Source organism: Chaetura pelagica, unplaced genomic scaffold, assembly GCF_000747805.2.
Source record: "Chaetura pelagica isolate M959 unplaced genomic scaffold, ChaPel_1.0 scaffold630, whole genome shotgun sequence".
Lineage (NCBI taxonomy): Eukaryota > Metazoa > Chordata > Aves > Apodiformes > Apodidae > Chaetura > Chaetura pelagica.
This window is the reverse complement of record NW_009951855.1, coordinates 629121-656243: the sequence shown is the minus strand read 5'-3', so window position 1 is coordinate 656243 and position 27123 is coordinate 629121. Positions and strand designations below refer to the sequence as shown.

Sequence of the window (27123 nt, the reverse complement as noted above, 5' to 3'; positions counted from 1 at the left end):
GAAATTAAGTTGCTTTGGGCTTGATATTTTGAAATCTAACATTTTAATGCAGTCATACATAGTTATGTTTTACTGATCATAAGTGATATCTTACAAATTCATAAGGAAATCTGGTTGTCCAAACCTAGATGGAGTCTCTGTATTTATCTATTGATTATATCAATAATGTTTATCTACTCTCTTGATCACTTAACCTAAAATACCCCTGAATGCTTTAATGTTTCCACTTCAGCACCCTCAGTTGCTAGGACAGACTTCAGAGCAGAGCCTAAATCATACACTTAGTTTTATATCACAGAATTGAACTAGCAGATGGTTGTACTGCTTACCCGTACAGCTTCAGACTTTTTATGAAACATTTCTTCCATATTCTTTGCTAATTTTTTCACGAGCTGAAGGCCATCTATTTCTTCTATTGCAACATCCTTCTCATATTCTTTGTATTTCTGGAAGAAAAAAAAAAAAAAAGTTAAATAACGAGGGGAAGTTATTTACAGTGAACCAGGTAAAATTTTGTAAATTTGTAGTTTCTTATTACACTTCTACTAATATTCTCAATTTATTTGATGCTTATTTGTATGACAGAAGGCTTCTTTGTGCCAAGACACTGTCACAGCAATAGAAAAACTGTGTTAGAACAGAACTCCATTAAGAAAATATAATAGAAATATTTATCTCGTGCACTGTAAAAAAAATTATTATTTTCCTTCACAACATGTAAATTACCTCTCCCCACAACTGAACAACCGCTAAAAAAAAGTAGCGGAAAACCCTCATATCCCATCCAAAAATCATATAAAACCAGTGATACGTATGGTAATCCACTACACCATGAAAATCTAGAGACCTCCTTGTCAGCTGAACTTCTTGTAGTTGTCTATTCACAAGCTTTATCTAATACTTACATTATTAATACTTATAACTAGAAGCTTATCTATACATTCTTAACTTCCCATGCAAATAAAAAGCTAAATAAATCACATAAACATGAGTCTGTATCTGAATACAATTACAAAAATATCCTTTATACAATAGGATTAGCATTACCTTATGGTCTCTCTTCACAATATTAACAACTCCCAGCTTGATTAAGCACTAAAAATATATTCAGAACACTTTTCATCCCGTTTCTCACATATCAACTTTTTTTCTTTATCAGTGCTACCAATTAAGCTTGTAAGAATAAAATACACAAAAAAGGGGAGTATTCATTGGAGTCAATCTTCAAAACATTTATTGCTGAGAACATTCCTCTTTCCCATGTCATTCCACTATAGCCTGTACTCTAACAACTGATGTCTTGCAGTCTAGTTACTGTTTGCTTATCTCTATTTACAATATGTGTGGTCATCATGAATTAATCATTGTCCATTACTGAATCCTTAACCTACTCTCAGAATTCTATCTCCAGGACCCAGTGAGGCAGATGAAAGGCACACCTGGTTGCTGCCAACTTGAGCCCTATGTGCAAAAAAGGTCTTTCACACCTCTAAAGGAGGCTTCTAGTGCAATCCACAGCACAATATTTAATTCAATAAAATGAACTGATATTATTAAAAAGACGTATCAATATAATCTGCCAGTAGAATTACAATTATCACCAAACCCTATGTAACTCCAGAAAGAGAAGGAAGAATAATGGCACCAAAAATAGTGGCTCAAAACACGTGGAAGAACACTCAAATTACCAAAATGGCCAGTAAGTCAGGACCAGTCAGATCCTGGCTGATGACACGAGGAAGAACTCAGAGAATGCCTGTATATACTGTACCCATTTCGTCTGACAAAGCTCATTTTCAATGCAAAGTGACACTCTGGACTTGCCTTAATCTTGATACTTCTCTGTGAAAACTCATGTGAATCTTTTCATAGGCAAATAATATTTGATAAAACATCACTTGCAGGCAATTTCATAAGAAGGTTAAAAAATATGAAGCTGTCACTAATATTTAGGACACTTTATTGTTTTATATTATGTAATTTCAACAATAATTACTATTATTATTGTTTATATTGTTTCCTGTTATAAGGCTCTAATCTATCTGAGAATTTGAGAGTAGACTAAACAATCTAAGACATCTCAAGCAGACCACCTGGCATTTTGTTCCCTGGAGGAAGGAGGAGAGATTTGATATTTTTTCATTCTTGGTCTTTATTTAAATGCTGTAAAATGAGTTCTTATTTCAACTCTATAAATGTATTTATGCCCTTACTAAACTCACTATTTCCCATGCTAAAAAAAAAAAATAGAATAGCACAGCAATTTGTCTAAAAAAAAAATCTTTTTATTTACCGAAGAAAAAATGAGAACACAGTAAACAACAAAGAGGTAAATGTTATTGGAACAAATACTAACTGTGACAAAATACAGCAGATTAACAGTAAATCGAAAACATTCCCAGTTAATTAACGATATCAAAGTCTGTTCATGTCCCACAGGATTTGAAGTTTTGAAGAATTTAAAATAAATGATACAAAAATGCACTGCCATGAACAACTACTGTATTTATTATGTCAACAGATCAAGTACAAATTTGAATCACTTACTTCAAGCCACACAGACCATGTTCAACATATCAAATTCTGATAAAAACACTTTCTTTCAGCGTGACCTTTGAGTTCTTAGAAAGTGTTCTAAAATACATCACTTCAAAAGCCTGTTTGCAGGTCATCAGATTTATTGATTTAAGCTTTGCCATCAAGGGACAAAAACCAGGAGATTATTCGCTGCATTTGTCTGAAAACTGTGTGATTCAAGTTGAAGTCAACAAATGTTCTAGACAGAGAGAATCACATCAGACAGTCTATTAGGCTATTGTGAGAATATTAGAAAGCCACAGTTCTCAATTCTGCATAACTGATGGGTTTGAAAATTAATAACTTGCACTCAGTATTAATGGGAATGACTTAACAACTGGTAATTTATTATTCTATAATTATGGTAGCAGATAATACCTAAATTCCATTTTTTTCTAATGTGAGCACCAGAGATCCAACACTAAAAAAAAAAAAAAAAAAAAAAAAAAGAGCAAACAGAAAATATTAAGTCCTGTCTGAAAGGACTTAAATATGTTGCATGATGCATGTCTAGTCAATTGTTGCAAAACTTCAAGAATATTTGCAACAAACTAACACTATTTACTTGGTTTGCAAGGCCGTAGCAACCAAGAGGTTTACATAACTAGAGTTTAACCTAATATGTATTTTGCCTTCAGTATTTCACTGCCATTGAAATACGTCTATTATTTCTTCAGCCATCAGTGGAAGGCTCTAAAACAGGAAAAAAAAATGGTTGAAAAAAAGCACCAATTGCTTTTGGTATCCTTGTGCTTTGGTGATTGTGTATGGAGGAAAGAGGTGCCAGCTACATCTGTGCATGTCTAGGCACTTCCTCTTAACACTCAATCTGCATGAGGTGGAGAATTTAGATTCAATCTAGAAAGGAGTTGATTTTATAATAACTAACAATGCAACAAACCTGAATCACAGCAGACAGTGGTAGAAAAAAAAAAAAAAAGCAACACACTAGAACAACAAAAAACCCAAAATAAAACTGTAACAAAGGATGTCATTAATAACAGATTCTCTTCCTTTCAATGCAGATGCTGTCTGACCCCCAGGCTCTCATCATTTCCCTACCACTAGATTTTACATATGTAATTTGTTTTTAATTTAAATGCATTAGCTAAAACAGCACAGACAGTTCCTTTGAAATAAATTTGAAATAGTTTTTTTTTTAATTAAATTATTTATTTTCTTTTAATGTAATCTCGAGAAAACCGCCATTTCTCACACTGGGGCTGCAATTAAGCCAAATGCTATCACAGACAGTGATGAAAAAAATCCACCTTCTAAGGCCAGGCTGGTCTTTGTATTCCAGACTCACAAACTACCTTGTAGTTGTTGGGGTTTGGTGGTTTTTAAAAAGAAAATACAGATTTTCTTTGATATTCTATAATTTTATGTATTTCTATAATTTTATTTCAGTAAGAGATACTGGAAAATTCTCATCAACATCTTGAGCTTACCCTGTAATACATTTGTACTGTTATTAACAGGAAATAAAACAGCCTTAACTTCACTATAAATAACTGACTTGCATAACAAAAGTCTATGAAAAGTTACAGCCACAGCTGAACTTTTTTTAGACAAGTGGATTTCTAATTTTCTAGAAGATCAAGCAGATACAGCTTTTGATTTGCTGCATTATAAAAAAATGCTTGAAATGCTGATTCTTTCTGCTTACAAAAATCAGCAGTTAGTAAGAAAGTCTCCAGAGAGACAGAAACATTTATCACTTGAGAAAGCACACCAAAAATACATTATTTCTTCAGTATCTATTTTGCCAGATCATTTCACATAAGCACCAGGGAAAGATAGACACTATTTCACTGTCAAAACTTTTAATACTGTTCATGGATTCAGGCATGGGCTTTTTTCTTACATGGTAAATGATCATCTAATACAAAGCAGAAAACAATCCATACAAAACTCAAGTCTGAATCATTTGGTGCAAATCCAACCATTTGGCACTGAAACATCAATACACAAAACTCCAAGAAATAAAGCAAAAAACAACAAAAACAAAACCAAAAGCAAACCAATAAAGCCACCACAATAAAAAACATGCCACTAAACTGACCAGAACAGGAAAAGAAATACTTTCTTGAAGCAAGACAACTTCAGAAAGATACCATACATGTCAGCTAGTTTGAATTTTGACTCTTCATTTTTTTCTCCAAAGTGAAACACAATCTTTGTGTTCCTACTTGTACCAACTCTTATTAAAATCAAGATAATTGCTTTTATGGTGCATACAAAATATTTCAAGTTACAAGTGTGTAAATATCCCCTAGTGTCAGTCTTCTGACAAGTCTGTGGCTGCTTTGCACATGCACAGAACAAATCAACCGTTTATTATGAAACTTCTTCCCACTTCTGATGATTTTCCAAGTCAGCAAATATTGTTACTATCCCTATTAAATGAATTTATTGCAATAATCCTTTAAAAGTAATGAGTTTGTTTTGCATATTAGGAACTGCCAGGCACCTCTGAGGTGTGTATTCATAGCTCCACAGTTGCGGTTGCACACACTTCACAAATGTTGCTCAGAGTGTTTGTGTAACATACAGCTTAAATATATAGATACATATATAAATTTTGTCTTATAATTAAAAAAGCAGAATCAGCATGCAAATGAAAGCTCAAATATCTATTAAATCTATCTATAGTTTCCATGAAAAAAAGTATGGTTACTCCATGACATCTCCAAAAGAACCTCAAAAACTAACCCCATGCAAAAACCACTTTCAGATATTAAAGCCTCAAACTGTAAATGTAAATTGAGATTACAGAAAAAGGCACTTTTGTTTAAATCCCAACTTTTTATTTCAATTAATATCTCTTGCCTAGAAGAAAGGCTGTGCTATGCATTGCTTGAACTGTTTAAACTTGCTTCAAACACTTTACCATCTCAGAGCTAACATAGACTTCTTTTGGCACAGAACTGCTGGTTTGAAGTGCCATGAGTTAATTGACTTATTGAAACTCTTCTAATTCTGTATTTGAGATGACCTGACAAGTCAGAAGACTCAATCAATGAATGAGTCTGGAAGACTGTAAAAAGCTTACAGCTAATACAATTTGCAGCTCTTAATGTGGTTTCTTTTAGTTACAGAGTCAAATGCTATGTCAGTCTTGAACAGTTCTGTCGTAGTTAATTCTTGAGCTCTAAACTCATGGATTTCTTCACTAATGTTGACTTTCCTACCCAAAGAGACCTTGAATTTTGAGGTCAAGTTCTTCTATAGTGTAAGGATCAGAAGACTGAGAATATACTACATTTTTATGCATCAAAAAAAATGTTTTTTCTTTCACTAACCTATTCCTCAACACAATTGAAACATAAAGATCACATTCTTTTTTTCAATGCTCTTCTCATGGTGAAATATTTAATTGCTATGTTATATATACTACTGCACAAAACTTAAAACATATGACTTTATTATAACAAATGTCAAAAGGGTACTTTAATAACACTCACATTTTGTAGGTTTTGGTTTGTGGGGTTTTTTTAATGATAAAACCCCAAACCTATCATTTACATGGAGCAAACTGATAATGTAGTCACATTAGGTGCTGACTTACACCATTAACAATTCTGCTGAAATTAAAAGAAACTATGTACAGTGCAAGGCTTTCCACTATTGTCAAAACATGGTTCTGAGCTTCTGAACAAAAACTAAGAATATAAACTGCTCCTGATAGTGAAAGCCTATCAGAGCATTTCATAATATAGCATTATTTTCAAACAATATCCATATTCAAATTAATGGCACAAACTGTGAAACTTCAGACCTTATGTGGTTTGAGGTCTTGCAGTGCTTTGCCACATCAGCACACATCCCTTCTGCATGTGTGAGATGGTACCATTCCCACCACAACATTTAAGAATATACAGCACAGCCTCTAAATGCTTCATTGGAAGTGAGGGGTCATAATTTTATTTGCATTGTTGGAATAAATCTGAATTTGAAGCCAAATAAAAAGCAGTCTCCAGAATTACATGTAGATATGAGTAGGAATCAAAGCTTTTCTGTTGAGCAGAAGGGTACTCAGATGGCACTATCACAGCAGAGATATCAAATACAGATGGTGTGCTCTGCTGATAGACTCATCTGTGAATGTCTCCTTAGTGAAAGATTTTGTATTTTCCCACTATTACATTGACCACTATGGCAGCATGTGTTTATTTTCAACTAGAGTCCCAGTGCTGTGTTATTCTGTGGTCCTCCTTACTCTAGGACTCATCCAGTGGAGCAACTTTAAAGGCTTTAACAAAATAAGCAATATTTAGAGTTGGTTTTATTTTGTTAATAATGGCTGGCAAACATTTGTAAATAAAATTATCTTAGTTGAGAGCTGGTCAAATTTTTCATCCACAGAACTCCAAAGACTTTATAAAAGAAGTATGATCTATGATCATCTCTATTCTGCATATGAGCATATTGAGCTATAGATAAATGCAGTGACATGCCTAATGTCACACAACAGTTCATAACTGTAAAGAGAACACCCTCTTGGTTACTCTTCCAGTGCCCTGCCCAATAGACCACAGATCACTTTGTTAAGTTCAACTTATCTGTATGGAAAGATGAGTCACAACAGCATATTTCTCCTCACCTTGACATGAGAGAACTCCTTGACAATTGGGAGTTTGTGTTACACCACATTACACACACCTATTAACCTTTACTGAGATTCTTTGTGTTGATGAAATCCATCAGCAACAACTATGAAACCTCTTCATAGGCAAGCATGGGTGTTTCAAGAGCCAGTTAACCAAGGCCATTAAAAACAGCTTTAGAAATATATTTTACAGAAGTTATCTATGTAATTATTTATACCTTTGCTTCTCTTTTAGAAGACAACTTAAAGCCCTCATTCAAACCAAAAAAAGAACACTCTGGAACTGCCCTGGAGACTCCTTTTTCCATAAAGATGTACTTGACACTCTTAAAACCTCACTACAGTATTCCATATGAATTGCTTTTAAAAATGAGCAAGAAATCCATCGGTATAAATCTGCTGAATCACAGTAGGACCCAGAGGGCATGCTGGCCCACAGCAAAGCCATCACTATATTTTCAGGTGAAAGCAAGTATATTAGAAGCATGTACATCTAATCTGCTCCTCACAGAAGTCTGAAGATGTGAGAATGCAGCCCTTTCATCCTGGACACCCATTCCGAGTCACTGGCTATTCAGAAGAAGGGAACCAGACAACTCACTGTCTTCACCAATTTCTCAGCTTGGATGAGATACTAGAACATTTTCTTTCATTCACCAAACTGCATTGGTCTTCTCCAAAAACCCTATTGTTTACTGGAGACAAGGTAAACCAAAAGAGACAGCTTGCTTTGTCCTGTAAGGTCACAGGATACAGCCACAAACTAATTCTTTCAATCAGACTTTGTTTTTTTCTCATTACACTTCCCCTTATCTCTGTATCTCTCTCCCTCCTTATTGTTCCACTTCTGCTGACCTATGCCTGTCTTACACCCAGCTCTTGGTCTGGGTTTGCTATCCTTAGACACTTTTGCTAGACAATGCTTATATTTCATGTCGAAGAAACTAGACAACTGTCTCCCCAGCTTCAATGATTGCTTCTAAACGAGTGATAAAATAAAATTAACAATAAAATAAGCAACATGGAGAGCTAGAGATAAGACACAGTATAGACACAAAAACTGAAGTGCATTCTGAAGACAAACCTTTGCTTAGCAATATCTGTGTCTTGCGACAAGACTTAAAAGTACTGCTCATCTAGAATAGCTAATGGTTATTGTCTCTTAGAAAAAGAAACGTATTCCTATCTTCTTGGGACACAAACTGTGTTCTCTATAATTAACACATTTGTCTGCTTGGATAATATTTCTAAACCTTTGCATTGTGTGGGACCTCCAGCACTAACTCTTAAATGGGCTTTATTTCATTGTCACTATGAAGGACATGACATTGATACTTACTGCTATATCTCATCATTGTACTTCTCTGTATCCACCTGATAAAAGTATTCATATTGACTTAAGGTTTTAGACAGGTGTCAGAACATTATGTATCAAAGTGGACTTGTAATACCAAGAAAAAGCATAACATGGGAATATCTGAACTCAGGCATCTACGTTTAGGCTTCCAGTTGTTCATTTCATCACTGAACATGAAAAATTGTTTTATTTTCGAATGTCTAAACTCCCCCCAGTCACATCAAAGCCATCAATGTCAGAACATTCTCAGTATCTCTGAAAAAATCGGACGACTTGCACATGGTCTGTGTGCAGATGTCTTGAGCAGAATTCAGCAGGCTAACCACAAAAATAAATTGGAAACCAAACAATAGTATTTGGTACTGCCTGGAAGTGTGAAACAGATTTGTGGTTTTGCTGCAGAAGCTGGTGCTTTTCACTGTCATGCATATTTCTCCGTCATTAACAAAACTTCTTAAGAAACAAGACATTTAGGTAAAGCAGTATATGCACCATGATTTCTTTCAAAGCCTCAAAACGCCCTTGTAAACGCACAAGAAAAAAAACAGGGTTAATGTTTGATTGAACCACATTCAATCCAATATTTAATAACTGCCATTGAAAAAGTGTAATCTGTTAGAAACTAATGCCCTGTACAACAGAATCTGTTGACCCAATACGTTTTTTCCCCCTCAATTGTTCTCTCACACTTTTAAAAATGAAGCTTGAAATCTATTTAAGAAAAAGCCCTGTGTATAGGAGAACTAGCACATCAAAACCACAGCCAAAGCCCTGTTAATACCTCTTGCTTTTTTTAAGATGAAAAAATGGATGAATAGTCTACAAAATAATAGCCTTTGTATTATATCACACATGCTATACCATAAACAGGTACTGCAAAACATCATTGCAAAAAACAAATACGCTGAACAATTTAAAATTTTGCAGAGAGGAGGGTGAAGAATACCAGGCTCAATCTCAGTCCTTATTTTCCCTTGAAACTGAAAACACATTTTATTAAAGTACACATATCTCTCTACTGATACTGTCTTCATCAAAACACATAAGGCATAAACTAACCAGATATTTACCCTCTGCTTCAAAATCTGTGTAGCCTATTGCAGTCTTGTCTCTTTTTCGTCTCATAAAACAAACAAACAAACAACAAAATACCAAGCTGGGGTAGATTTATTTTTGTGTATTTACAGGTCTATATTTTATCAGATTGGAAACATTTTTTTAAATCCTCAGTTCAGTGCTGGTTTTGCAATATTAAAAAAAACTGACCAATTTTAACCAAAGTAAATTTGAACAAAACCTATCTCAAGTTAAAGTGTAGGGCACTTTTTTTTCTGTTATTTACAGAGGTTTCTACATGCATTTGTGTCACACATACACAAATGTGGAGATGTTTATTCAGCTTAAGTCCGAGTCTCAAAAGACTAGAAAGTTTTTGTAATTTAGAAATTCTTTATATAACCAACAGAGTTGGTCTTCCAAAAAAAAAAAAAAAAAAAGCATATCACATATAACACCACAAAAAGTCATCACCTGAGCATATAGAAATAAACCATCTGGCTTGAGAGTCTGTAACAGAACACAAACTAATACATTAATCAGAAAAAACTACCAAGCTTTTGCACTAGAAAAGACACAGCAACAGCTTTGTTTTGCTTGGTCAATAAACCACTATTAATGACAAAGTATCTGTGAATTAAAAATGCATCAATCTGCATAGCAGAGAATAGAAGCCCCAAATAACAGCCAAATCAATACTATGAAGTCGTAAAGAATAGAGTGTGCTCTCCTTCAGGCTAATGGTAATTAATTTACTTTTGCTCCCTTCACACATGAGAGGAAGCTAGTAGAAGAACACTTCAATCACATAAAAGTTGTTAATTAGAAAAAGAACACATACTGTTATCTCCTTACTGTATCTTTCCTGTTCATATGCTTACAGCCCTTTATAAAAATATTACTTTATTTGCACACATCTACAGAAAACAGCTTGTGTTGTAAGGAGCATATGCATATACTAGCTGATATTTGCAAGTGCTACAATTTGAAAATTTATATTTATCATATATATAAGTGTTTTAAACCTTATGTAGTTCATTATATCATAGTGAAAAACCTTAGCACTGAAAAATTATGTTTGCTTATGTTGAGGCTTAGTTTATTTGACTTAACTCCACTAGTTAATTAAATAAAGCCTTTTCTGCAATTAAAAAAAGTTTTCACCAGGTTTCAGGGACCAGAAACTAATGAATGCATCCCCTTCTCAAGAAATAAAAGATTTGGTGGCCCTGTTATTTTGAGGGACTGGCTCTAAACCAGCAAGTGTCTAGAAGAGGGAACAAGATAAAGCTCCTTGCTCCCTGGTTTTACAGAAAATACCATCTTTTTCTAAAGAACAGAAACATAATGCTAATTATTGAATTGTTTGAATTATTTTAAGTATTATTTTTGCACAAACTTAAAATTGCTACAATTAATCACACTTTCACAAAGGCATAAAATATAAAGTTCCCATTTTTAAAATATAGTTTCAGGATAACGTTCAGCAAACTGCCTTCAGCAGACTGCTACTATTTCACTGCTTAATAAAAATACACAATGTTGCTAAACCTCAAAAACATCAAACAAAGCAACCTGAGTTACAGGATAATGCTAGTCATTCTGTTGATAAGTTCCTCTCTGCTCACCACAAAGCAATTATCACCTTGGTTAACTGCGTTCAAGCCTCTAAGACAGCAGAGTAATTAACATATACTGAAGTTAAAATCACATGAGGTCCCACTGAAATGGGCAGAACAAACCAGCACTTAAAGCTATGTGTGACCCCGGGTCCCAGTGGTCACTTCTGACTCCCAATACATCCTTAGTTTTGCTAAACTCATGTAATCAAGCTCAAAAAAGCAAACATCTGAGATGGAGCTTGACTTTTGGTTGTTTTCCAGTAACTGTGTAAAAGCTTCATCGCACGGAGTTGCATCTCCCTCTTGCTTTCTAAAAACGTTTTGCTGTGAAAGAACATGGCACATAACCCAGGGCAGAACATTCTCAATCTTCCACACCAGCTTTTGTCAGGTTAACCTCCCGAAAAATTACAATAATTATTTAGATTCTTGTCAAATTCTACCCTGCAATGTAAACACCCTGGATTTACTTGCAGGTTTCCTCAAATTTGTCCCATATTATTCCGACTGTACAAAGAACAGTGCATACTACTAAAATATAATTGTGGAAACTGGACACAGTTTGCATTTAGGGGCAGGGCAGTGCCTGCACTGCATGCACAGCACTGCCAGGGGCATACATCTGTTTGTGCAGTTCTACTTCAGTAGTTTAAGGAATGAAGTATCACCTCATTACAGAACTGCCATGTATGAGTGAATTTGTGGAGCTTGCCCTCCTCACAGTCAGACAGTTCTAATCTCCTTGCAACCCACAGTGGCAGCACAGAGATGAAGTGTTAAGCTTATCAGGCCTCATCTGTACCATCACCTACTTAGTTAAGCCCAAGCCATCCATTTCTCTGTCATTTCTTTGTTCTTGAGGTGCCTGAATGCATAATAGCCACTAGCCAAAGATACAAGATATCTTTGAGACTTCACAAGAACACCATTTACACTTTTTTTTTTTAAAATGCAGACTGAAAACAGTTCACAAGCACCATTATAATCATAAGCTGCCCTACCTGCATTTTTTTCTTACACTAGAATTCTACCTTGTACTATCACAACAAAGCTACTAATTTATTTTATATTAACTTTCAGTTTTTGCACAGAAGTTCCAAAGTCTGAAAAAGCCTATATTCCTAATACAGTATAATGGCTGGGAAGGGTTCTGGTATTGAGAAATCTTATGGCATAATAAAAAGAACTTGGTATTCAACCATTCTTTTTGAGTATCATCAAGTAAATCAACAGTTTTGTTTCAGTCACCAAATTAGGACTGTTCTTCAGTGGCTTTCACAAAGGCATCAAAAAAGATTGCTTTCAATTCATTCAAAATAAAGTTTCCTTTTAACCATTTAGCTCTAGTAGCACAACACTGGTTTCAAGATCACCATAGTTTACTGTTTTTGTTTCAGGAATAAGATCCAAAAACTTTACAAATGAACCGCACACACAAGATACTCTAAAATCTTGGCATTAAAAACTTGAAGTGGCCTCCAGCGAAGCACTCTGAGCTAGGTAGAAGACTTGCCTCAGATCAGTGTCTTTCTGCTGTTTCAGGAGCACCTGAGCAAACAGTCATGTCTCTTGCTGTGTGATTCGGCCACAAGGGACTCCATTTCACAAGCACTTTCTGGAGAAAGTGAACTGAGATGGACTAACCTCCAAGGCTCCTAGTCACCAGATGGAGACTTTTCCTCTCTCCCCCAGCTATGCTGTAAGGACAAGTAAACCAGTTTGATTAGAGTAGTTAGCAAGACCTGGCCACCACATCTCCTGGTTTAACACTTCTTGCAGAAGTACCCATCCCAGACCCAATGACACTGACAGCTATCAACCACAAACAGGGAAAAGAGCTACAACGGTTGTGTTCAGTCTCTGTGGTGCTGGGAATATGCAATCATCATGTTGCTTGTGCCCACATAGCCCTGTACAAACAATACAACACCATTCTGCTACACCAAAACTCATCTAAAGGGATTTTGAAAATGGAAAATTTCCCATTGCAGGAATGGCACAAGCTCACACGCAAAACTTCATTAATTCAGATCTGCAGAGTCTGTAAGGATTCCTGAGCATAATTTACACTTTAAATACATTGATGGTGCCGCCTTACATCTCTAGATGTGTCTACAACATCCCTATCAGGCCTATGCTGAAAGATGCCTTAGTTCAAATGGGAACATTTTCCAGCCTGTAAAACAAACAAGACTCTGAATTTTGCTTTTTGCTCATTCTTCAAAATATTCCAACTGGAGATCAAAGGTCTAACCACAAGAATATGCCAATCACTTAATCATTAGCTTCTTGCAAGTCAGAATGATATCGTACATGAGTGTGAGCGCATTTATTGCAGTAAATTAGATAATTTTGCAGTAACAGCTTACATTGAAGAATTAATTTGATTCCTGCCAGTTTTACAGCTTTCTGTCAATACTACATTTGGGAAAAAAAAAAAAAAAAGTCAAGGAATAAGCATGAAAGCATTCTAATCACACTCCAGCCCATTTATATCCTTGCTACAAACAAAGAGGTTTTGGTGACAGCTTCAGAAGAGATGTGTGGTTGACAGAGGCTCTTTCCCAAAACAATGACTGGAAAATTGCATGAACACACTTGCTTAAGTAACTATCTAAAAATCAGAGTTTAGGTGCCACAAGGTGTGAAGTAATAAACACTATACAAAAAGCCAAGACAACATTACCAAATAAAACAGCAGACTGGAAATTAAAGAAGATGCAGGTTATCTAAATGTGCTCTCTCTCATCTCTGGTACTCAGCATTAGAAGTGAAAACATGCTTTTCATGAGCTGAACTTTTATCATATACTCATGCTTTCCACTAAAAAGCAACAATCAGTTACCAGATTTAGATCTCTGGTAACCCTGATAGCTGGGAAAACATTCTCTTGCTCTAATTTATGACCTCCTGCCAAAACAGACTGAGGATACCCAAGTTACCACTCTATTTTTGAAGAGTGACTCACTTCACCATAAACTGTTTAATTCGCAATTATTGGTTAAATCACTTTTGGTAAACCATTAGCATTCCATTAAGAATGCCAGCACCAGATTATTTTCTTCTCCCCATCTGGTTCTGTGTAAGATTACTCTCTGGAAAAGAAAAGTCACAGGGACTCACAGGAACAGAATGAGGCACGTTTCTGTGAGGCCCTCATAAAAGTCTGTGGTTATTGTGGGATGACAAGGGGAGAAGTGCCAAAGCACACAACAGCACAGCTGACAGGAAGATAATGTCCCGATGCAACTGTTCCTGGATATTTTACTGTTATTGCTTCTGTAATCCCCATCTCTTTGTTCCATTAATTAGCACAGGATGGCTATAATCCTGCCCAGAGAAAGTCTTTGTTCCCAGATAGTAATTTCACTAACAAGCAGAAACATTTTACACATTTTGTAACAACAAATGAGTCAAGGTCAAAATCAGTTGGTCATCTTTGTTTTTCCTTGGAATTCTTCCCTAATCCAATTTCTAAATAATGTCAGTTAATTTCTTACAGAATATGAAAGAATCAATACATTAGAAAAGACAGCTGATTCCAACACTCAGGTCTGAACTTCTGTCAGTTGTCCATAAAAAAAGCAGTAGTTCTCTTGGGCAGGTGGGTGTCACAGTTTGACTCAGGTCCGACAACAATGCTCTCTCTCCTTCCCTACCTGGGTTGGGGGGGAGGGGCTGGCTCAAACCAGGACAGTGGGTTTCTGGCTCATATATGGACAAAAAAACAGGATAAAATACGTGCTCCTCTATGCACAGTTAACTAGGAGTAAAAAAAAAAGTACTTGCTAAATGACAGCTGGGAAGACCCCTCACATTCAAGCACTGTGGCTGCCTTCCCAGCTCAGCAGCAGTTTTCTGATGGAATTAATTCAACTTCTGTGTCTTCATTTCCTGATTCATAAAACAAACTTGTTTTACAAGCATAGTTTGATAGATTGCTATCATTCTTCAATATCCTTGCAGAGAAAGAATATATAAACATTTTAAATGTATTATTCATTCATCCACTAAAATATTTACAAAGTTCTTCTGAAGATGTTTGAAATTAGGACCTTCAGAAATAGTTTAACAAGACTAGGTATTAGCATGTATCACAGAGCAAACTTGGTAAGAACTAATAAATACCCCAAAATACCATTTCTTTCTACTCCAGTGGGATATCTTAACAAACCAGATCTTTGAAGCTGCATCGGAAACTTGAATTCCCTTTAAAAAGATTTTTATAAATAAAACTGTTTTTTCCTAAAGCAGCACACTCACATTAAGCATACAATACTTAAGAGTTACTTAACATTTCTATTTCTTTCCCAATAATTGTAGTAAGCATTTTTAGATTCCTAATTATTTATTCTTCTTCCTGGTTGTGGCTTGTCACTCTTTACCAAGACTGAATTTCCATTTAAAATAATCTTATTATTCCAGGTTTAGTTTCACAAGTTGCATTTGAAGAAATCATTTTGTTCTATAATAAAATATATTCTAAACAGGCAACATAAACTCATACTTCCTTTTTTTGTGTTGTATATGAGACTAGTAATTCTTTAAAATAAGAACTACAATATAAATCAAGTCTGAAGTCAACTGTCCCAAAACAGAGGTTTTATATTTTAGAATGTTGAACTGACACATTATAATTTCTTCAGAATTCAACTTTCATTTTACATATAAATACATCCTGAGAGACAGAATAACTACATCAAAACTACGTTTTGTAGTTCAAATACTGCTGAGATAAACATGATCTCTCTACTTTCAGGAAATAGCTACAGCAAATAAAATTATCTGTAATATTACAGGACAGATGAAAGGAAGTCTCACAGACAGCATAAGAAGTCTTACTATTTAAGCTTAAAGATGCTTTGAGAGATCAGTTATTTTATCTATAAAGACAATTTAATAATAGTCAAACAGGCTTTTTACAGAAGCAGTTTTTAACTCCTTTGTTATTTGAGAGAAACTATGGAAAATTTAAATCAAAGGCATTTTAGGTTTAGCATAAGTGAATTTTTGGGGTCATAATGAAGACTATATTCCTAGAGAAAGTATGGTCTGGTGGTTGAGATATTAACCTTGGACTCAAAAGAACTGGGCTCAGGTCCCAGCTCTGCCACAGAGTTTTGCATAACCTTGAATTAGTCATTTAATTCCTCTATGCTTCTGTTCTCAAGGTATTAAACAAAGATAATATTTCCATAGTCAGCTTCACCTTCCGTTTAGGCTTAGTCTTGCAAATTAGGCAGAGAATCAAATCTATGAAAAGCCTCCAATAGCCTTGCCCCAAAAACCAATTTGTTTCAGAGCTGAGAACTAGTTTCTATTCCAAAGACTTGGCATGAGTTTATTTGCATGATACAATCCCAAACACCATCAAAAAGTCTAGGATTTATAGTAATAGAGTCAATAATAGCAGCATTCCAAAAATAACATACATATCACATACACTGTATCTGCACAAAAGGCAAAGGTTTATGATGATTTATTGCTAAAAAGCCTTAGATAGCTAACTTCAAACCTAAGATAGAACACCAAAAGACAAAAATTCAGGTTTTTACTATGTTTCTGTGTTTTCAGGTTTCTGTATGTGTTTAAAAAGTGAAAAGAATTTCACTGCTTTTCGGTAAAATTTGAATATTGGCATAATTCATATGCAAGGAAGATACACAGACTAAGAAGCAACACTCGTGTAGCAAGAGCACAAGATAACTCTCATCCTGAAGTATTGCGATACATTCAACCAAGCATAAAAGTGTGTTTATCTACCATGAAGTGTTTAAGTACATATTCTGTTATTCAGTTTGTAAAAGGAATTCTCCACTTCTTGAGCATAAGGTAAATATTTATCACAAAGCATCACAAGCCCTTATATCACTTAAAAATAAAGAACAAGAGTTTTCCATATGACCTATTTTTATTTCCACCCAAAGAACTCTTACAAAATAGATTGCACAAATATATTTTCCCACCACTACGTAATTGAAAACTGCACAACTCCAGAAGAAACAGAGGCTCAGATAATTGCAGTTAAAAACAGAAAACACTCTCTATTTAGATCCCACAATATCATGCACATATCAAGGTAAAAGCTCTTATCAAACACACTGTCAAAGAATTTAAGCTGACTGAAAAGTAATAAAATTTTAGACATTTAAAAAAAGACAATACTAAAAAATCTCCAATTATAACTTAGATGCTAGTTTGCAGTAGTTTGAAAATGAAAGCAATTACTGTTCCTATCCATATACTTGAAAGAAAAAAAGAGTAAACATGTGAGTGTGCTCACATTGTCATAAGGTACGAAGCTGTAGAGAGACATTATTTAAAGTGGGAAAGGAGATGAGGTTCATGTGCTGAGCAACCAAAATCATATTCATTTGGAATTTTCAAGCTTGAACTGGAAATAATTCCTCTTCTGGGCTCCACCATCACAAACCACTTAAGCTTCATATCTGAAGTTTCTGTGATCAGCAGAACTTCTCAGTGAAATAAGTCTGTAATTCACAATTGTCACTATTTGTCCTGTACATTGTAGTTGTCCGAATTTCATTTGCACAAAGCACACATTCACACACTCATTATCCTGGACCATTGTGTACCTGCATGAATCATAATTTCTTCTAAAGTAGTGTGTGCAATCCATCCTGATGGAAAAACAACAAAATCCAACTGCATAAGCAATTTTCTTGTACACCAGATTTCTCTAGTCCAAAAATAATAGAGAAAGTTCTACAACCAACTGTTTTCTCCTTCTATGGGTTCCCACTCAGAAATACAAAATATCTTACTACACTTAGTTTCTTGGAAATTATAATAAACCAAATGGGGACAAGATATTCACATATTCTACGACAATAAACCATAATGTTAACAGATCAAACTTTTCAATTAACCATAGGAAGAAACCTATGTGGAAACAAGGTGTAAAGGTAAAGCCAATATTATTAAACAAATTGAAAGAAACCATGACTTTACTAACCCATTTCATAATCGTAATGGGGGGAATGGCAAAGAACAAAAAAACCCAAAGAATTTAATTAGCCTAGAAAGGTTTCTCAGGCAGAAGTAGGTGAACATTTTTTTAGGGTTTGGGGTTTTTGTGTTTGTTTCTTTTTCGTGTTTTTTAATTTATTTTTCATAAAGTTGGAGGGAATGTTACTGCTTAATGCATTAGATGTTCTAATGCAAGTGTTACAAATAATTTTAAACTCATAAATTTGCATACAGCATATGATACTTTCCTGCAAACCCTCCTTTTACCTACTTGATCAAACTGACACTAGTACAGCTCCTACTTGTGCAAATAGTACTCATAGGAGTAGAAGCTGCCAGACTGAGATCTTAAATTTAAGAGCATTTATAGGCAGCATGAAATTAATAGTCCAAGCCTCTGTAAAAGTAGTATAAAATGTAAAAGAATCTATATTTCAAGCCACAGTAAGAATCAGACTCATATACAAGACAAATACACTTCAATACAAAGAGCAAAATACTACTACAACTAAATAAAAGCTTGCATATTTTTAAAAATATGAAGACCCTCTTTTGTTCCTGACATATTATTATCTCAGGAAAAAAAACAAAAAAACAAACACTGAAATTTTTTAGCATAAAGCTGAGGGTGTGTTCTGAATACCTTTGAGCATACGGAAAATTCTGAACATACACAATCTGCTGTGAGACCTTTGAAGACCTCCTAAGCAGAGGGGAATCAGTCTCAGCACAGTACACACCATATGTACAGCACTCTTCAACGGAATCCTATGATGAACTCATGCACACAATTCATCTCGCAGAGAACAAGTAGGTTGCTCCCAGAGATAGCTAAAATCTAAAGTTCTGGAACAAATCAGAGAGCAAAAATTCCTAGTGAAGACAGATCTATTGTCAGCAGAACATGGCAGTGTCCATGAGATTTTAAAGTGCTAATGTGTTAAATTACTTCAGCAAGCACTTCAGCTTGTCTGTTTTTCAAAATTAAGTCCCTTCAACTTTAATCCTGAAATGCTCCAAGAATAGAGGTATAGAACAAGTAATCTATACTTATACACTAAGCTCCAGGCAGACAGACAGTTCTCAGCTGGACGAGTGAATGAAAGCAGAATTCTGATCCATTTTTCTAACAAGTTTTAATCATACAATGCATTATATGTACCTACATTTATATTATCCAGGATTAAAGCACAAAAAAGGAAAGAAACTACAATTTCAGAAAACTGGCATACACATGCAGGCATATGGGCTTTCTAGAAAAGAAAAATAAAAATGTTTTCCAATTCTGAAACAGACAAATATAATCCTCAAATCTGCTAATCCGATCTAAAGCAGTTGAAGTAGCATTTACTACTTCAAATATGGCTGTCGGAAATAGAGACAAATTTCTTATTTAAAAGGCAGCATTAGGTTCAGCTTCAACAACACACAAGTTTCACAACTGTACCAGACCCAGAGTGTCAATAGCCACAAAATCTCCTGTCCAAGCATTTCCCACTCAGTGATATTCAGCTGTGCATTTTTTCTGTGTACCTGCTTCCTTTCTATATTTTTTTAAGCATCTTGCTCTGAGTAAGCAGTCTGTTACACCAGAATGGGAACTTCCTGCTGTGTGTACAAGTGCAAAATGAACTTCAGATACAGGATTACTATATGAGAGAACAAGAACAAAGCTGACAGAGACACTGTCCATCCTTTGATTTATCAATTTGCTCTGGACAGTCCAGAAATAAAACAACATATCTCAGATTCAGGGTCATGTAATATTTTCATTATGATAATATTACAAAAAGATAAATATTTAGTCTTCAGAATAGAAGAGATATGAAAAGTTAGTAAGTACAAGTAAAAATCAATCACTATTTAAGCCTACCAAAAGTTGGGAGATTCATCACATGAAAATTCAAATGTTTTCCACTAACTACAAATGTTAGAGCTCTTAAGAGTTTTCACACAGCAAACAGCCATTAAATAAATGGAAGTTTTAATGCTGATTTCAAGCAAAAGAACACCCTAACCCAACATATAGAGGTAAATAGATAAGCCTGTCAAGGCTCAGAAAACAGTAGTCTTTGTTTTTATCATGTTTAAATTTTTTTTTTCATTTCTTAGAAAGTCATATCCAGTTTGTCAAAACAATACATATCAATATTTAACAGTGAACTAATATGAATTATTTTTTCAAAAATACTGAAAAAAATCCCAGGATGCATACTGCTACATACAAACAGGCACAAAATCCTACATAACAGAATGTAGAAGTAGCAAACTAGCTATGTAACACTGTTCAAATACGAGAGCCACCAATTGTTAGCATCTCAAAGAATTTTAACAAATAAACGTATTTCTGCCATTCAAAAATGGAAAGCACTACTTGATATTCAAGCAGGTGGATACATGCTCTGCCCAGAAAATTTTCTGAAGTGAAATTTCCCAGATTAAAGATAAACAGCTGTGATCTATATCTTTGGGGCAACAATTATACACTTCAACATGCTTAGTCCTACATACCTATTGGTCGGCCCTGCAAACCTCCCTCCTTTAGTGTCTAAAGACAAACCGTGTACTTCAATTTTATTTTTATACTTTGTGTAGGTGATATTTCATTCATACAAGAAACCAGAATTGTAAGACACTTGTCAAGCAAGCAAGCATTTGAATTTCTTCTCCTTACAATTTAATTAAACAAGCCAAAAATCAATACACCAGAAACAATCTTAGAACTCTAAGGGACTGTGGATGCATCATATTTTATACCACAGCTAAAACAAAACTGGAGTGATCACAGATATATACCATAATAGCAAGAAAGCAGACAGGATTATGGTAATTAAGAAACAGATCAATAGAATATGTTATATTTTGGAAAGTCAGCAAGTAACATTTATTTGAGTTTCTGACCCAGAGAACAGTCTGATACATGTTTTGTTGTCCTGGCATAATCTATCTTCAGGAAAGAGTTTTGATGTATATTTGGCCTCAAGATGATTTAAAGATTAATGTCAGATCTCAGCCAGTTCATTGCAAAAAAACAATTTCAAGGAACCAGTAAAGGCACAACAAAAAATTAGGAACTCCAAAAAACAAAACAAAAGAGTTGGCTGTTTAGGGGGAGGGTGCAGGGTTTGGTTTGCGTTTTCTTTTTGTTTAATGGAAGGGCAACAGCAGTCAATTTGTGTGCAAACTTATTTAGGAGAAAACATTTTTTTTTTACATACATATACAAACCTGAAATTGTATAGCAAAATACAAAAATACATTGAATTTCCAAAGTTTTTTTCTCAAGGTACCATGACTCCTTGTTAACAGAGATGTCTAACATCAAGGGGATTCATTGAGAAATGTTAATTCAGGGCATTAGAGAAAAAAAAGGCTCAAAATGTTAACTGGAAGGTAAGTTTAGACAAGGATCAGAACTACTAGATATTATTTCCTCTTAATGAATTCTCCTGGGTATTATATAATATTTACAATTATTTCCTCTCTATCATTAATTTCAGGCATACACAGTTAAGTTAAAAAATAAAGTCTGGAATTCAGCAACACAGGACTGCCAACAGCGCTACATCACACACTCTTTGCTTGGGGCTAGACTCTTTGCTTTTAATTTTCCTTAGAACATTGACATTACAGCCTGAAGTTGGCAGCCAGATCTGAAGACCCCACAGAAGCAAACTTCTAGCAGTCTCAGCACTGCAGCTCTCCCATTGCTCCCAGGAGCTCACCAGCTACAATCGCACTGGTGTCCACCACTGCCCAACCACACCTCAGCTACGGTTTTCAAACAAGGTCAACTCCAACCCTGTCCTCAGCCACTACCAAGGCAACAGGCACACATCCACAGGAACACTCCTGTGGATGCACAGATGCATGGAACTTACATGAGTATGAGTGCATGCACACAGTATCCATTTATAATGAACAATCCTGTCCTCTCTATTGAGAGAAAAAAGTTCACATAGAAGAAGAAAATTACAAAGCACAACAAGATAAAATTTAAAACTTTGAAGTTCAAATATTTTAATCATATGAATATTCTTTAACTGAACCTTAAGCTGAAACATAACAGTCTTAAAGTAGAAGCACACAAAGTATTCAAAGGAATTCAGTTTTGTGAGCCACACTAATAACCAGCACCACATGATCACAACAGAAGTTGTATTACTTCACTTCCATTACTTAATAAGCCATTTGTCCAACCATTAATAGACCACAGTGGTATGGTATAGTACATCAATATTTATGTTTCTAAATATTTTCTTTCACTGAATGTAGTCCCTATATTAACATAAAGACAAATTGAAGATAACATGATTAGCATAAACGTTATTTGGAAAAAATTAAACTAGAAAGGATAAGCCATTTCAGGTGAAGAAAAAAATCAGCTTCCAAACAATCTCACTCTGCAGTACTTTCACATACAAGGATTTGGGATTTTCTCGCCTCACTGCTACTCCCATATTTTAAAACCTTTCAATAACTTGGCTCATAAAGCCTATTTTTCTCTTATCAAGACATGCAATTCCTGCCCCAAAAACTCAAGATAATACGAATTTTTTTCAGAGCCCTTGAGTCATGAATTCCTTTGCTTATACTTAAAAGGGTGAAAGAACTGATCTTGTGTGGAAAAGACAAAGACCAGAAAAGCCACACCTAACACGGCACCAAAGCCATACTGTTCCCAGGCTACACACAGCAACAAATTACTCTCTCAAAAGAAGAATGCGGGTCTTACATGAAGTGGAACAATTAATTTCACGCTTGTCAGCCCAGTCTCAATAGTGTGTTGATTTGAATCAGATATTTGCGGCACATTACTGGGCGCAGCGGACACTGTTGGTGCCTCCTGAGCAGACACACTGCAATGATGACTATCATTGTAAAACAATCCATCAATAAGAATAATTACAGTATTGATCAAAATGGCTTGTTGTTTCGTATCTGAATCAATTCTCTGGAGTTGCCAGAAACAGAAATATCTAATGGACTATTCCATCACTGCAGCAACTGAAACAGCTAATATTCTGGAAAGCTCTTAATAATTACTCATTGACTCTAGATTTCTGCTTCAGTGGTTAACTATACCCTGCTTACTGTTGCTTGAAAGTCAGTCTTAGTGGTTGAAATAAGATTCCAATGCACATTTATGAAGTGCTAACATCTGCAAAAAAAAATTTAAAATACCTTATATAATTTCACTATGTTCTGCTAATAGAGAACCTAATTATATTTCTTATTACATTTTTTTCTGGGTGAGAAACTGCATTCTGGATGCCGACAGCTCATTTTACAGTGGCTGCTCTTACAGTATTCTACAATAGGCAGGGTGGAATGCATTACAGCTCAGATTGTAAACAATAGAAAGCATAATACCATTAATGGGATATCTTTGTGTCACTCACTGAATTACAGCTGGTGTTGATATAGCATCAGCTCTTAATGCTGCACTATAAACCCTAGCAGATATCTTCATATCATGTTCCTGTTTCATTTCAGATTTACCCATCCTCACACCTAAACTGTACTACTAGTGAACTGCACATAATTAAGACTATATTAAAATACATTTATATACTGATATAATCTCAAATTACCAGTAAAAACATTTAAATTAATAAACTGGCACATTACCCAGGCACTGCAAGAGACAGTATTATACCATTTCAAATAAAATACTTTTATATAACACATTAGCATTATCATCAATTGGAAATCACTAATATTTCCTCTGATGTTTGCTGAAGTAGCATTAATTAAGCTCACTTTCTTTTGGTATTCATGTTCCATCAATGTAATTAATTTGGAGTTTATTGAACTGTGAAATGTTCTGCCTGATAATAGATTTCCCAGAACCTCATACAGCAGTCAACCTTAAACATTCCAGTTTTGCTACGGCTAAACATAGAGGTTGAGTTCAATCCCACAGTATCCTCAGTGGTTAAGCAGCAGCAGCAGCACAGGAAATCACAGTGATCAGGCAGCCTTTTAAAAAATATTTTGCTGATAAGGTTAGCACAAATATTTGGGTATCTTAATTGATGAAAAGGTAAACTGAAACATAGAAAGGCACCAACGCAGAAAAGCATGGTTACGTTCTGACTGCAGGGTGAAAAGAACTAGAATTACTTCAATTTAGTTTAAATTGCTAAGACTATCTTTTTGCAAATCATCAAAGGCCTTAGGACTGGACTTAACATGGACATTTTAAAGCAAGGATGCTTAGGGTAAAATAAATGAAATTTTGCCAAGTAAGAACAGCAAGAAACAATTTATGATATTAAATAAAAGTCCCATTTAGTCTGTCCTTGATCACACAATCACAGAATCTTAGGGGTAGAAAGGGACCTTGAAAGATCATCCAGTCCACCCACCCTGCCAGAGCAGGATCACCCAGAGCACACCACACAGGAATGTGTCCAGGCAGGTTTGGAACATCTCCAGCAAAGCAGACTCCACACCCTCTCTGGGCAGCCTGTTCCAGTGCTCTGTCACTCTCACAGTAAAGAAGTTTTTTTCTGATATTTATGTGGAACCTCCTATGTTCCTGCTTGCACCCATTGCCCCTTGTCCTCTCACTGGACATCACTGAAAAAGCCTGGCTCCCTCCTCCAGACACTCACCCTTAACATATTTGTATACATTGATGATGTCGCCCTTCAGTCTCCTCCAAGCTAAAGAGACCCAGCTCCCTCAGCCTTTCCTCATAAGGGAGATGTTCCACTCCCTTAATCATTTTTGTGGCTCTGTGCTGGACTCTTCCAAGTAGTTCCCTGTCCGTCTTGAACTGAGGGGCCCAGAACTGGACACAATATTGATGGCAATGAGGGAACTCCATAAGTTTATATAGGACCCATTTTACACCCCACAGAAGAGAAAATTTCTTCTTATCACTGTGTTTTTAGGAACAGACCTTATAATACAGAGGCGTCCACAAATACCAATACAGCGATAACAAAATATTTTAAGTATATAGGTATATAAACAGTTGTATCTGTAATGTTCTATTGTATTGATAATGTTCTAACCAAGTTGTGCTCTACTTAATTCCACATTACTAAAGTTGTCTTGTTGGTTGGGTTTTTTCCTCAAACACTTCCACCCAAAAAGCACTTCTTATACATCCACCTTAATGATATCACCAGAAAGTTAATCTACTCTCATCCAAGATACTTTTAGTAATTTCCTGCATCTAACAGCTGGAAAAGTCTGTCAAATGCAATTAGTGTATGACCCACCTAACAGTACTACTGTCAGTTTTGTTAAGTCTAATCAGGGAAGAACTACAATATTTCATATATTTCCAAACCACTTCTGATAACTACTAGCCTTTTAATATGTACCTATATATATTTTAACCCTACAATCACAAGGATGCATGACCAGCAGCTTGCATTGTTCCCATTCATCTTGCTTCCTTCAGAAAAGGAAAGCTAGGGAAAAGTTTTTCCAAATGGAATGCCTAAAATTGACAAAATTAAGTCTAAAAAATATCCCTCAGAAATCCAGAACACAAAATCAGACAAAACAGACGGCACGTCTTTACAGAACAGGTGATTTTCTTCCATGCTCCCCATACACATATTTAATCTGTGCTAAGGGTGCAGTGTGGCTTAGCATAGCAGGACAAGCCCAAACTCCAGACACAAGAATAAAACAAGTCTAAACAAATATGCTTATTCTGTGAATGCAGGTAAATTTTTATGACAGTGTGATTTCAAAATGTGTCAATAGAGAGTGTTTGTGAGATAGTTATCAATTATAGGACATTTAGAACATAAAAGGAAATTCTTGCAGAAGTAGGTCTTCTCTAAACCAAAGACGTGCCCTGCACTCAGGATATACATCTTTGTCTTTTTAATTTACACATTTAATTCATCATAATATTATCTCTTTAAAACCTTCCTCAAGCAAGTGATACACACAGCCTGGGAATGAATGTCATAAAATCCTTGCCCTCTGAAAACAGCTGACAGAAAAAAACACTTAATGATGCCTGAGGTGTCTGTGTGCCACCGTTAACACAGAATTAAGCTCATTCTATGCCAACAAATCATGCTTTAAAAAAGCAATTTTAAAATGTCAGTGAGACATTGTTTGCTTACTGTCCTGTAGAAAAAAGGTACAACTTGCTTCCCTGTGTTTTTTATATCACTATCACTTAAAACCGTGTATTAGCAAAAATCACGAAAATCCTGACAATGACATTTATTATTTATAAAGATAATGTTATTAAGCAAGGAAATGTGTTTTTAGTAACTTGCCCTTATCATAAGACTTCACTATGTTCATAAGCTGCCTTCACTAGAAAGCTGCAGAGGAATTCAGTTTGTTTCAACAGATTTGAAGCAACTATTTCTGTCACAGTGTATCCAGAGTCTGCTAAATTTAAAAGACCCAGAATTCTTTGTATGTAATTAATGCTTAGAGACAATCTCATCTTGTTACTGCCATCCACTAGACTGCATTTCACAAAAGCCAGGTTAGACCAAAGTTTGCAAGCAGATTATGAGCGACCTATTTCAAACAGTTTTGTGGTTGTACACAATTATTGCAACTCTTCTTTTCTCTCCCTCAAAACAGGTGAGATCAGAGGCATGGCAGTGTGCTCTGTGTGCAAACACATACTGGAGTGCGGCCACATGCACAGAGATCTACTTATAGTTGCATTTGAAATACAAACCACTGCTTTAGCCTTCTTAACTCCTTGCAAGAGCTGAGGTTGTGCACCCAATTAGTCAAATACTGGAACTAATCTTAAATTCTGTAGCATCTTAAATTCCTTCTGGTCTGGTCAACACACATTTGGAACACTTACTATAGATTTTAAAACATGTATATATATATTTTTAAAGGTGCATGTTTATATTAAGAGGTGCAAACCAAGTAACATTAAACAATTGTTTTTTGAG

General features: G+C 35.3%; 1 protein-coding gene across 1 annotated transcript in view; it reads right to left on the bottom strand.

Moving 5' to 3' along the window:
* The window catches only part of CACNA2D3 (calcium channel, voltage-dependent, alpha 2/delta subunit 3), a 366879-nt gene that overhangs the window by 290438 nt on the left and 49318 nt on the right, over window positions 1-27123 (bottom strand). Inside the window, exon 3 of the mRNA XM_009993350.1 lies at window positions 330-446. Coding sequence (XP_009991652.1) covers window positions 330-446 — 117 coding nt within the window. The remainder of the gene's footprint in view (window positions 1-329; window positions 447-27123) is intronic.